Source organism: Pteropus alecto, unplaced genomic scaffold (assembly GCF_000325575.1).
Source record: "Pteropus alecto unplaced genomic scaffold, ASM32557v1 scaffold110, whole genome shotgun sequence".
NCBI lineage: Eukaryota > Metazoa > Chordata > Mammalia > Chiroptera > Pteropodidae > Pteropus > Pteropus alecto.
Window position 1 is genome coordinate 4,223,174 of NW_006431920.1, and position 14,290 is coordinate 4,237,463.

At 39.9% G+C, this 14,290-nt stretch overlaps 1 protein-coding gene across 1 annotated transcript in view; it reads right to left on the bottom strand.

The window, feature by feature from the left end:
- COL4A3 (collagen type IV alpha 3 chain) overlaps positions 1-14,290 on the bottom strand; it is an 82,805-nt gene that overhangs the window by 43,178 nt on the left and 25,337 nt on the right. Inside the window, 10 exon segments of the mRNA XM_015585385.1 lie at positions 1,608-1,703; positions 2,187-2,279; positions 4,815-4,979; positions 6,584-6,619; positions 7,804-7,888; positions 10,452-10,493; positions 11,429-11,482; positions 11,747-11,791; positions 13,031-13,090; positions 13,434-13,496. Of these exon segments, the coding sequence (XP_015440871.1) occupies positions 1,608-1,703; positions 2,187-2,279; positions 4,815-4,979; positions 6,584-6,619; positions 7,804-7,888; positions 10,452-10,493; positions 11,429-11,482; positions 11,747-11,791; positions 13,031-13,090; positions 13,434-13,496 (739 nt within the window).

The window sequence follows — 14,290 nt, forward strand, 5'->3', positions numbered from 1 at the left end:
GTTTTTTAAGAAACATAAAATTTTATTATTTATGTTTTCAATTTATTATTACCGCTATTTTTAAATTTTTCACTTTTCGATTAGAGTTGACATTTCACATTATTTTATATTAGCTTCAGGTGTACAGAATAGTGGTTAGACATTCATATAATTTACGAAGTGATCCCTCTGATTAGTCTAGTACCCACCTGGCACTATACACCGTTATTTAGTTTTTGTTTTCAATAGAACATTTCCCCCAGAGATGTGGACACTGAATAGGAGCTGCTTGAGGAAGAGTCCTCCCTCCCCGACCTTTGCCTCTTTTTCCTTCTCAGGCTTGTCTCAGAGAATCAGAGGGGAGCGATTGCGAAGTAATAAGGCGTTAATAAAAAAGTGGATAGGATCTGAGAGTGAGTGACAAAGGATCCCTGCCTAAAAGCACGCCCTCTGTTGGCTGTCCATGCTGCCTGCAACTGCCACCATTAGCCTCTGTCGTTTGAGCTGAGCACCAGCCTCCCACAGACATTTGCTTTGACCCTGTGCCAAAGCAAATGTCTGTGGACAGTGGTCATATACAAACGTTCCCTTGTCTATGTCACCAGGTCGACCTTTGGATTAACCGCCTCAAAGGGCAGTCGCGGGTACAGCAATTGAAGAGCTACCTGTGGAGGAGAGTGTCTGGATTTGTGTCCAGGCACTACCACTTATTAGCTATGTCACCTTATGCCTCAGCTTCCTCACCTGTCAAATGGGGTTTGGTAGCACGTACCTGTAGGGCTGATGTGAGCAACAGGTATGGAGGTCCAGAAGACAGGCAGAACAGTGCCCAGCACACTGACCAAGGGCTTTGTAACTTAGGCTCTTATTGGTTAATGATAATTTGATGATGGTGTTTAAAGACCGAGGTGCTGATGGCAGAACCGAGACTGTGTGTGGTGCCACGTGAGGGGCCCTGGGTAGCCAGGGGAGTGACACAAGGGGCAGAGGAACCCACCTAATAAATACAAACTTTCTCTGCTTCGAGATTTTGTCCACAGCCTGAAGATTAATACAAGGCCTAAAATGTTGCAAAGTAACAATAGGCTGGAGTGGGGTCCCTCATGGCCCTTTATAATGTGCCCCCCAGTTTACCGCCACCATCACCACGCTCTACCGTCCCCAGAGCTGAGCCCATCGCTGTACCTTTTCATTGCATTTGTATACTTAAGAAGAACGTTAGATAGTGCATACGCCCTTGACTCTATCCAAAGTGGAGACATGAAAAAATGGGCTGAGAAGGGTGGTCTCTTTCAGTCAAAAAACAGGAGAGAGCATATTTCTTTATGGAAGAAAAAAGTGCTGTGTGTTTAGTGTCACCGCTTCTCTCCTCCAAGTTACCTGTCAGTCCCCTATCGGATTCTGAGCTGACAATTCCTGGCTGACACAACAGTTTGCTAGAGTTTGGCAACTAGAATAGAATGGGAGGAAATGCCAGCTTTTCCGCGATTTTGGTTTACTGTATATTAACAGGGTATACTTTTGAACATCTCCCTCTGAGCTCACGTAAGCCGCATCATGACATCCAGCAGCCTGGTGGCTTGACCTTTTTGTACTTGCGAAAACACTCGTGTGAAGATTGTGTGTACCTGGGGTTCCTTTTACGCCATCTAACCCTGGCAATCCTGGGAGGCCCGGAGGCCCTGGAACACAAGGACACTCTGTGCACACGTCACCTGGCTCCCCTGTAAAGACAGCACACGTATATTGCCCATAAACTCACAGCAAGTCTGCAGAAAAGACAGATGCACAATCGATTTCTTACATTAAATTTTTTTTCATGTAGTGAAAAACATCTAGGACATTTTACATATTAATAAAAAATCATTCCTCTATTATATCGGCTTACTTTTATCTAACTGAGCTTCTTTGTATTCTTAGAGAGGAAGTCCTAAGTCTCATATAAATCATCTATTATTTCAGTGTTTCTCTCCTTAAGTGCAGGATAAAACTCCCATGCTAGGACTATCCTACGATTTATTGCACGAGTGCTAAATAAATAACTGATTTACAGATAAATGAATACTTTTAACTAATTCTTTTGGGAAAGAAGCCATCCCCAAGCATCTGCTATTTGGGATCATCGTCTCAGTGGGACAAAATCAGTGATAATAATGGTGATGAGAACGACCTGATCTAACAGAACAGATGTCATCGATTGAACTGACCTTTGGGCCCTTCCACTCCTGGGATCCCCGGAGGCCCCACCTGGCCTGGAAATCCACCACCTCCAGGTGGGCCCTTGCGAAAAACGATGTCACCTGCAAAAAGACATCGCCAAAGCTAGGTTTAAAAAATTTAAGTGTTTTCTTTTTCAATTAGCAAGGGTTTTATTAATAAGGATTTCCCCCCATATTTGTGTTGGGAGCTGAGCCTTTCGAAGGATATCTGCCACTGAAAAGATCGAAAGAATGATGTGGACCAGCTTGTCCTTCCGCATGACACACGTGATACTTCATTGAAACTGATGCGGTGGTTCTTTGAGAATTCTTTATATGTCACATAATCAACTCATGTTACCTTATTCTATTATTTTCAATTACTTCAAGACTGTGTCTTTAGCATTTCCAGGCAAAGGGTCAAATCTCCTTCTGTGCGTATCAGATACATTGTACTTCCCTGATTATTGTAGATAGTTAATACATATTAAGTGAAAAAATTCCGACTCGGACATATTAATTAGAGACTAGAAGATGCCTCCTTTCACCTGTTTTCTCCTCATTGCTTGTTCACATCAATTGAGTTTGTCATTCTTAAAGCGGCTCCCCAAGAAAGCTCTTCCCAGTCTTCCACATATATCTGCTACTATAACGTTACAATGAATAGGTAACTCTTCTAAACTGTTGTGTTCTATGACCAAATTTTTGGTCTTGGGCCCATAGGTTGAAAACAATGCTGATGAAACTAAATATTTAAAAACAGTACCTATAGTTGCCTCAAGTTTCAGAGCAACAAGGTAACAGTGGAAACATTCAATTTAGGTGGAAGTGGTGTATGTTATACTATGTCTGCTTGACTACGAAAGGAATGTCCATTTTGTGATCCAGTTTTCCGCATCTTTAAGATGACTAAATACTTACCCATAAATGGTAAAATCTGATGACAGTTTTACGCTTAATGCAGGCTTATCAATATACTTGCACATTTATACATTTGTATGTATCTAATACATTCGCATACTCATTTCATACTTAATTCAACTAATCTTTGAGCACCTACAGTATTCTAGCCCCGTATGTCACAGCTGGGGCTTAAAACAGCAAACAAGACATAGCCCCTGACCTCAAGGAGCTTTGAGTCTTGTAAGGGAAACTGACAAAGACAAAGCAACGCGAAAAATCCTACAATCGGGATAAGCATGAGTGTTACAGGATGGGGGCTCAGTGAAAACTTTCTGCGGGGCTTAAACCTGAAGAAACAACTGGACAGACAGGTGTTGCTTAGACAAGAGAAGATAGCAAACCAAGAAAGTCTTGGAGTGGGGAGGGAGGTGTTCCATTGTAGGCATCCCAGGTCCAGCCCCGACATTCATCGGGTACAAGACCTATGCACGTCAGACTTGCCATTGATAAAATGAGGACACAACCTACATCTTGAGAAAGATGTGGAGGACCAGAAATTGTTAAAATCGCTGACACATAGTAGAGTTCTAGTTCAGTTTTGTTTTGCTCTGTTTTATAGTCTTGTTATTAGATATTTTATAGTCTTGTTATTAGATATTGTATCTAATTTTATAGTCTTGTTATTAGATATTATATCTTTTTATTAATGGGATAATTTCTTAAATTGTTATTGGCCTGAAGAAACACTTTTATCTTTTAAAAATGTTGCTCATATAACCAGACACTTATCTGAATTATCTTAGTAATACTAAGAGTTTTCCAGATTATTCTTTTGAGTTTTCTAGGTTTATAATCATATTGACTATAAATGTCTCTTAAAAAAAAAAACAAAAAACAAATTCCTGACACGTAGAAGATTCTTAAGGCTATTAGGAGGGCTGAGTATAAAACACAAGACTTCCCAGGTACCTACCAGAAAAGGTATTTTAAAAAGTGACCTATATTTTCATAGGTTCTATTGATGTATCAGCTAACATAGAATGCTAACTAGCTCTTTAGGGAGATGGAGAAGAAAGGACTTCTTCATCAGAACCTCCGGGTACCACTTCGAATCCTCTGGGCTGCAGCTATGTGGTCTCTGACCCACTTCACCTGGCAGCATCTTGCCTCATACCCATACTGTACACCTCTAGCCTCTCGTCCTGGGGCTCCCCTGATGTCAAGGCATGGAATGCCCTGAAAGCTAGGGGAACACATCCTGGAAGTGTGTGGGAGGTGGTTAGTTTAGTCTTGTCCGAGCACATCTTTCATCCCTGAGAAATAGGAGCTATTGGATAAATTCTTGCCTCTTTGTCCCCTGGGACAGATTATCCTGAGACAAAGTTTCACAGCTTCTTGGAAGACATTCTCCAGGGACTAAACAAGGAGTTGCCCTTAGCTTAGGCCAACTCGATAACCGTCCGTCCTACCCTGCTTCACGATCCTTCTCTGGTCCCTGCCTTCCACTCTGCCAGCTGTGGGAACTCAGGCTAAAAGCTTTGCTGCACTTGCAAAGTTGTCATTCTTCCAGAGTTGCTTTCACAGATAGCTAATAAAAATGAAACACCAAAGAAAAGGTAACTCATAAAGGCCACACAGGCTGGTGGCCAAGCTCCAAGCAGGGTCCACTGCCTCTGATTTGCACATATCTGTCATTGGGCAATGTACCCAAAAGGGCCCCTTAGGCTTCTTTACCTGGTGGTCCTGGAGGTCCCGGTGGCCCTGGGGGGCCTGGTGAACCAGGACAACCTGAGGACCCGGGAGACCCCACTGTATTCTCTCCTGGGGGTCCTCGCTCCCCTTTATTGCCTTTTATGCCTGGTGGTCCGGGGGCTCCTCTGAGGCCAGGCCTTGATAAACCTTGGAGAAAATAATCATTTTATTGTATTTAAATTTTTTCCGACTAATATGTTTATTTTTCAATTGCAAAATGTGATATATTCTGACTTATAAAAACTGCACAATTGAGAGATATATAAAGCATATAAAATAAAAAGCAAATTTCTTCCTTCCTTCACCTCTGATCTTGTTAAATTGCCACAGAACACTCCATTCCCACAAGGTAATTTATGCCATTACAAAAGACTGTAACAGAGTTTGGGATGCACTGTATCTTTTTATTTAAAAGCACTCCACGAGAAATTCTACAACATATGCTATTTTGTAGATTTTTTTTTTTTAATTAGAGACTAGAAGATGCCTACCTTGCAGTGTCCCAACTAAGAGAGAGAGAAAGTTGTAAGTGGACTTTATTCCTGACAATTGTCTTAGATATCAAAGGGCATTGAAGGGGCGGAGGCATCTCCTGGGAGAGAAGCCGTGTCAGGTGGTGCATCTGTCCTGCCTAAGATGACAAGGATGTGAGGACGGGGACAGTCTTGCATCTCTGCCTCAAAAAATAGTTTAACTGATAAAAAGAGAGACCTTACCATCAAACGGTTGAGAACACAGCAGGGGTAATGTCTGAATATTTCTGGCTATTAAGCATAAGGATTTTAGCATAAAGGTAAATGCCTCTAACTGACACTGTTTTAGAGCTTTGTAATTTCCACTCACTGGCTTGCTAAAGGAGCCTATTCATTACTGGGGGGCCTGGCAGGGAGGAGAAAGTCTGTAATCTTTGGCCAGACTTCTAAAATTCCCTTTACCCCAGTGCAACTTCAAGAGACACTGTCATCAGTTTCAGGTACATTTCTCTGCGTATATGCAAGTACACGTGATATTTATCCATTCATCAATTTTTTACAATGGGATTATAACGTACATATCATTCTACAATCCATTTAATTATAATTCATTTTAAAAATTATGAAATAGTTTAAATATACACGGTCTAGAGAAAAATATAATCAACGGTAAGGCTTATCAAATCTTTACTATTTTTTTCTTAGTTTCCTTTCCCTTACAAAATGACACAGTATAGCATTACAGTTATAACTGAGGCCACTGTGGAAGCATCCTTAACCCTCTTCTGCCTCTCTTGAGAGGTGACCATTCTAAGGACTCATGGACATTTTTACACTTTTAGGTAATTGGCTATGTATTCATAAGCAATATATTGTAAATTTTTAAATTGTACATAAAAAGTATAATCTATGAATTCTTATGCAACTTGTGCTGCATTATGCTAACTATCACTTTTACCCAAACTAATTACCATAAAACTATTGCTTTCTATCTCTGTGCCTTTGAGTTTCAAGGCTTTGGCTTAAACACCAAAGTTTCTGTCTTATACTTGGTCAAAGCCACTGAGGAGTAACAGAGAACTCTGCTGTAACGCTTCATGTCAACTTCTACTCTCCCTTCCACTGCAAGTCACAAAGGTAACAAGGAAGAATTTGCAAACACTTTTATACCAATTAATGAAAGATCCGTCTTATGTAAAGAATGCAAACTTACTAGAGAGCAGTGCATTTTCCTCTTTCATAGTATTTCTACCGATACCCCAAGAAACATGTACATACCGGGTTTTCCAGGAACTCCAGGAGGGCCGGTGGGACCTATGGATACGTAATAGTAATTAACTGCTTACGAAGATGTAAATACTCTTTTCTCTCCAGTTTTGAAATCTTCAGTGACAGTGTGATAATAATTAATATAAATATTTTCATACTTTTTCTCCACTCTCACTTAGATGAGTATTAGAAAACTTTACTCAGGCCAATGGCAGAGAAGAAACCAATCTTAAGATGTCTAACACTCAAAAATGAATCACGCTACTCGACCATTTTCAAGTAATTCAGAGGGATTCGCTAAGAGCCTCCTCTGTGTTTGACATTTTGCTGGGATGAATCAGATGCAGGAAAATCAATCAGATGAAATTAAGAATTTGTAGTTCGGTCTGGTGTTCCATCTCAGACCGCTTCTAGCTTTAACATTGCATTGAAAAAAAAATCTATATCTATGTCTATACTTATCTGTCCATTTATTTAAATACACTGGGACATTTTACTCTAAGTAAAATTCTCCTTTGCAATCAATCCTGTTTATAGCAATAATTTGCCTAGATCGGTGGTTCTCGATCCTGCTGCATGTTAGAATGATCCGAGTTGCTTTTATGACCTGCTGGTGTCCAGGGCCCTCCTCCAAACAATTAAATCAGAATCACAGGGATGGATCCTGACATGATCATTCGAGGTTCCTGGGGTTCTAGTGTGTAGCAGAGATGAGAGCTATTGGCCTAGACCTTTCTGATCTTTCAAAAGGGATAGAATATAAGTGTGTCTTTAATTTGTGGTATCAGGAGTCCAGAAACCAGGGCTTCAGTCCCCTCTTGTCACTATTTGTGTGAATTTGCTCAAATTCTAGCTTTTCACTTTTGGAATGCCACTGAATTAGAGATTTCTTACATTCTCCCATCTTGCCCTCTGACCATGCTAGTGTCTGCTTTGCCAGACTCGAACTCTATGATCGCCTATATAAAAATAATTTAATTACCTTCTGTAGTATTTTCATAAGAAAATTTCACATGAACTCTGACAATTTTGAAGTTATCATATGAAATTTGAAAATTTATGAAAATAGGAAAATTAGGAGACACCAAAAAATACCACCGACCATGAAAATTCGGAGACCTCTCTTCTCGCCCCTGCAAATTTTAGGTCTATGAGCACATGTCCACACTACCTTCAAAGAAAGACAGGGAAATGATCAGCAAATTCTTTAGGAAGAAATTTATTCTCACCCTGTGGGCCACGAGGTCCTTTGGGTCCTGGTGGACCTGGGATTCCCTCGTGTCCCTTTTCCTGGAATGCGTCATAATATTCTGTCTTAAAGGAAAAGAAATGAAAGAGAAAGGAAAACTATTTATGGACAGCTCATGGATGCAATTACTTTAATTTCTTCTTCTTTTTGGCTAAAACCATATTTTCCTTATTTTCTTCAATTCGTAAATTTGTGTGTTAGCAGAAATATAGTAGTCATCTATATGGAATAGCTAAATTTAGTTATTTATCTATGATTTTATTATTTTTTATTAAACTTGTTACGGTGACATTGGTTAATAAAAATCAAATAGGTTTCAAGCGTACAATTCAATAATACGTCATATGTATATTGCGTTGTGTATTCACCACCCAAAGTTAAATTTCCTTCCATCAGCAAATATTTAACCCCCTTTCCCTCTACCTCCCCCGTTCCCCTCTTCTCTCTGATAACCACTAACCCACTGTCTATGTCCATGAGTCTCTGTTTGTCATGTTGGTTTGTTGCTTTCAGTTTTATATCCCACATATGAGTGAAATCATATGGTTCTCAACTTTTTCTGTCTGATTTTTTCACTTAGTGTGATATTCTCAAGATTCATTCATGTTGTTGCAAATGGCAGTATTTCATCGTTTCTTATGGCGGAGTAATATTCTATCATATATATGTACTAATCTACTTTACCCAGTCATCTATCATAGGACACTTTGGTTGGTTCCACGTCTCGGCCACCATGAATAATGCTACTATGAACATCGAGGTTCATGTATCTTTGTGGATAAATGTTTTCAAATTTTCTGGGTAAATAACCAGAAGAGGGGTTGCTGAGTCATATGTTAATTCTATTCTTAGTTTTTTGAGGAGCCTCCATACTGTTTTCCATAGCGGCTATACCAATTTACATTCCCACTAGCAGTGTTTGAGGGATGGATAAATTTAAAGATAAAAGTTGATGTTTCTCGTATCATGATATCATATATTTCACGGGTTTTCAATTAGAAATACATTTGATGATGTGACTTAGCTCACACACTCACATTTACATATACACATACATACATATCTATGTATGTGAGACTATGTTTACAGAAATTAAATTTCACAAAATAGTGACTTACCAATATGACATGAGATCGACTCTGATATTTTTTACTCTATTCTTTTTCATTCCTTAAAAATTCTTGTCCTGATGGACTAAATTTATTTCAGATTATATTAGGACTCCACACATCAAATCGGACTATATCGATTGTTTCTTTAGATTTCAGGACACTATTGACCTGCAATAATTGAAGAGTTTCTGACATGCTCAGTGGACCTACTTCTGGCCTTCTTAACCATCTAGTTCCTAAGCAATTAGGAACTATTTCCTCTGAAATTAGTAGAAGTCTCACAGTTACATAGAATTGAGTGAAAGAAAACACACGGGAAGCTAGGAATACTTAGAATTCCTCTAAATGCCTCTGGCAAGTAGATATCAGTGAGAATTCAGCACATTTATCTTGAAGGAAAGAAGATGGAAATATAAAAGCTTTAAAAACCCCGTTTTGTTTTTCACATGCTGCATGGGGCCAATTACTTTGTTGCCTCGTTTAAAGATGATATAACAAGAGCTTTATGGTTAAGCAATATGTCTAAAATCACAAAAAAAGAATTCATAATAACAAAAATAATCACGCAATGATTTCCATCATAAAACCTGTAATGATGTGTGTGCACCTGCCGAGTGCTGACAAGTGCCTTCACAAAATAGCTCGTTTCATCTTCCTGGCAACTCCAGAAAATATTTTGGGACTTCTTGAATCTGAATCATTTGCTCGCTATGTAAGGATGCAGATTTCCAGGACCCTCCTCCAGTTACTGAGTTAAGTCACTTGGCCTGAGGGGTCTGAGAACTGCATTTGTAACAGGACAGGCCCTTCCTCATCTTACCACATGGCCTGTTCTGCATACACAAAATGGCAGCCCTGCTGAGCACACCATGCGTGAGAACTGTTGTCTTTTGAGACAAGAGTTGGACAGCTACCAGAACTTGAGAGTCTGGGTCCCCTTTACTCCTCTCTTTAAGCTACAGACTCATAGGATAAAGAATGTGGCTGCCCTGGCGCCGACAGCAAATCCATGTCTCCACTGGAGAGGGGAGGCTGCCTGCCGTGATGGGGGCTGGGCTGAGGTCACTGTTTTCTTGCTGGCCCCGCATTAACCCGCCGTGGAGCTTCCGCTTCCTGAAGGTGCAGGAGCTGTCATAACCCGGCCCAGCTGGAGGGGATGGGGCTGGCTGCCTCACCCCTGGGTGGTCGCTGTCCTCACTGCAGCCCTCCTTCTCCACTCAGGACATGGATCACCCAGGGCCACGTCTGATTAGACGAAGGTTTTCTTTCTCTCCACAGCCCAGGATGGGCATTACCCGTGCATTCCAGAGACCAAATAGGACCAAATAGAAATATTTGTCCATTGCCAAATGGACAAAAAATGCCGACAGCTAATTTTTGGGCCCTGGTTTGATAAAAAGATAAATACTAGACTCTCTGTCATAACAGTTAATGAGAGACACTGATTCAAAATTTCCCTGATATTTGGAAGGACTCGATCAAACGCGACATCGATATTGTCCTTAATGACACTTACTGGACCACGAAATCCTGGAGGGCCAATGTCTCCTTTCCACCCCTATGGTGAAAGACAGTTACAAAGAATGAGTACATTGACCCAAAGTATTTACATATTTCGTATACCTGAAAAGCAAAATGCAGTTAAACAGTAAATCACTGCTAAAGGTAGTGTTATTTTGATGTAACGCACAAACCACGTTAAAGGGAGAGGGACGTCACGTGAGATTATTTTCCGGGAGGGCCGTGTCAGGGTCCAGAACCCTCTCAACAAGACCCGGAAGCAGTGGTCATTGTTCTGCTGGTTCTCCAGGTTTCCTCCACGCCACTGCCTTCAAAGGACACCTCCATGCATTGCATACTCCCAAGCGCTCACCCAGAGTAGAGGCCCAAAACCTGGCTGTGTGCTGTATGCAGCTTCCAGTGACCCAACTGTCACCAGCTCCCTCTCTTACCAACTCCAGAGGGCATTTCAGAATTCTACTGGAAGTGATATTATATAGGATAAATCTTGAATTTGCACATATACCTCCATGTGAAAATTATTTGGAAATGTCTGTAACATGTTATCGGGAAGAAGTGACATGGAATACACATCACATCACAATTAACTGACGGTGACCTTTTAGTGTATAGAGACCCAGCTTGAGGCTCATGGGGCCCACCCAGCCTGCACTTGACCTCCAGTGACCAGAAACTTCCTATAATTGCAAGCCTTTTCCAACTCCTTCCTCATGGGGAGCTGAAAGCTCACTGGCCCTAAAGTCAGCCAGCTTCTGCTCCATAGAACAGGTTTAATATCTGTTGCACAAGACCGCCCTTCAAGTGTTTAAGTAAAGTTGCCACATCTCTCCTCTCTTCTTAAGTACACTAAGGTATTTTAATGAACTCTGGTTGTAATTCCTTGTACCCAGTCCCAGGGTGTGGGGAGAAAAGAGTGGGCAAGACCTAACCAATTAAAAAGGGCGGAAGACAGGACATGAGGCAGTGGATTACCTTAATGCCATCCTCGCCAGCTAACCCAGGGAGGCCCCTGTCGCCTTTGGCTCCCTAGGGAATAGAGCAAGGGGAATGGGTCAGAAGACACACAAATCGACTTCTGTAGGAAACAGAACAGTTTGAACTCTTTCTGAAAAAAAAAAAAAAGCTCAGTCGATCTTTCTACACAGTGAAAAACTATCATTCTCCAATGTGATTTTAAAAAAAACGATATGCTTTTGGTTACTTTATAAGTACTCAGTGACTCTCAGAAATCCTTCTTCATCTAATAGGACTGACATTTTCACCACAACATTGGGTAAATTATGTCTTTACCTCTGTGCCAGGAAAACCTGGGGCACCATCTTTTCCAGATTTTCCCTAAAACAAACAAAAACAAAAACATGTAATTTAATAAATGTGGATGACTTTAATAAACATGGAGAACTTAAGTGATATCATCATTTCCTCTTGACCTCAGCCAAGAAAGTCTGAGCGAATTTCCTCATCCAGTTATTAGAAGAGAAAACTATTATTCACAGAACACACAATGACTTTCTCTTGCCAGGAAAGGCAAAAGCCAGCCGGACTGGGAAATTAGGGAGGATCAAAGACATAAAGAGAAGAAATCAAGAGCTAAGCTTAAACTAGAGTTGATTCTGTCCATCCAAGTTTGGAAGGAAAATCAAGGGAATGCTGAGCCCAAAAGTGAACAAGGAAAGGGAGGTGTTTACAGTCAATTTATTTATTTAAAACAGTGGCATTTCTCCAAACCTTAGAAGTTCCTATGTTTAAATATATCTATAAAAGGTATATGGCGTTGTCCAAACAGACAGGGTTTTCAGAGTAATTATTATAGTACTTATTCTCCATGATAAAATTAAAAATCATACTGGTCGAATATTTTTTTTTTTAAGGAAAAAAAATATACTTTTCCCAGTGTATAATTTTTAGAGTTTGAAAACAACATATGTGTTTAAATCTTTCCAAAGTAGAGCTAGGTGGAAGAGAGGTCGTTCTGTCTTCCCAGCACCCCACTTTTCATCACTGTGAGCCCCATGTCCTTGGGGGAGCTGTCCTCCCCTCACTTTGTGTGGTTCTGATGGGGTGGGCAGCCACAGTACCTGCTGCCCTACTGCCCTGGCCCATCATAATAATACCTTTCCCTCCTGGCCATAGTCGCTTTTCCAGCTTGAGACCCAAGCTGGGCCAATCATGGTGGGATTGTATATATGGACACAGGGATTTTATATATGGACGCTCCCTCTCCTCGGATGTCAGTAAGCTGAAGTGGTCTGTCGCTACATCCCTCCTTTTTTCCACATCACCTCCATGGAAGAAGCTTATCTGTGAAAGGAGAGAGCGAGGCTGATACACGGGGAGGAGCGGAAGTGAAAAGGAGAGAGAGAATCCTGCCCATGTTGTTTCAGGCTCCGAAGTCCTTGAAGCCTGTGTTAGCCTTGAACTCAGGGACTTGAAGAAATAAATTCCACTTCCTAAAACTTTAAAATTTAGAAAAGATCTAATCCAGTTTGAGTTGGGCATCTTATGCTTGCCACCTAAAGGGTCCTAAACACTGATTAAGGTAGGCTGCCCATGACACTGAATTTCCCAGTTTACCTGTGGGCCAGGATCTCCGGGAGCACCTTTTTCTGATCCATAAGATTCTCCAGGTGGTCCCTGTAGTAATGAGAACTATGTCAAGTTTTATGAATGATTGGTTTTTGACTTACATTGAATTTTATTAACTTTACCTTTGTGATTATTCTATTTAAAAATGTTGAGATGATGGGTCATCTAAGAGGCAAATCTTATGAATATTAATTTAAATTTAAAAGATGGTAAAAAAAAACAGATGCTGAAGATAAATTCTAAGACGGCAACATTAGGTGTATGTAAAACAGTGCAAGGATTTCAGCTAGAAGTGGCCAATATTAATATTTAAACATAGATCAGATATCAAAATATGCACTAAGTTTCTACTTTATGTTTCAAAGGAACAGCATGACACTAAATGACCTACTGAGGGTCCCAGAGGTCCAGATTGGCCCGTGGCTCCCTTGTCTCCCTTCTCCCCCTTGAGGTCCTGCCATGAAAACAATTCAAGGTCATTACGAAAAGATCAATCAGGATTTTACTGATTATACTTGGAAAAGTCCTCTATCTGTTCAGTATACTGGATTTACCAACAGCTCATGTTATTTCTTATTAACACAACACATTATCATTTATCACATTTTGAATTTTATACCCACGAACCTACTGAAATGATATGCAATCTTTTTTTATTTTTTTAAAGAAAATCTCCTTTGGATCAAACTACATTAATTTAATTTCTGAGTCAGCTTTCCATAAGCACAATATATTTCTAATGTATTTTACCTTCCTTTTTAATATACTGAAATGATTTTCATTGTGGTCAATTATTTTCGGAGTACATGTTACATGAGGATTTGATTTATTAATCAATTTGTTGTTGCCTTTATCACATTTTATTAATTATGTTTTTCCCAGCGTGAGTCTGGGAGCATCATTTTTTTCAAACTTCAGAGCATCATTTTTTTCAAACTTATTTTCTCCAGGTCATGTCTTCCAGATCTAGATTTTGTCAAGATAAGATTTTTTCCATCAATTTTCTAATAAAGTTTTAGACTTTATTAATTTCATTTTGGTTAATTACCACTGAGAAGTTTAGTTATTTTCCCTCAGGTCAATTTTTCTCCAATCTTTAATGTCAGTGAATATTTTTGTCATATCAAATTTCACTATGTTTTGTTTTCACTCTTGTTAGTTTTGTTTTGACAATTTCTATAATTAAAAATTAATTATATTGGAGAGTGATTGCTAAGGAGTTTCTTTCTGGGGCAATGAAAATATTCT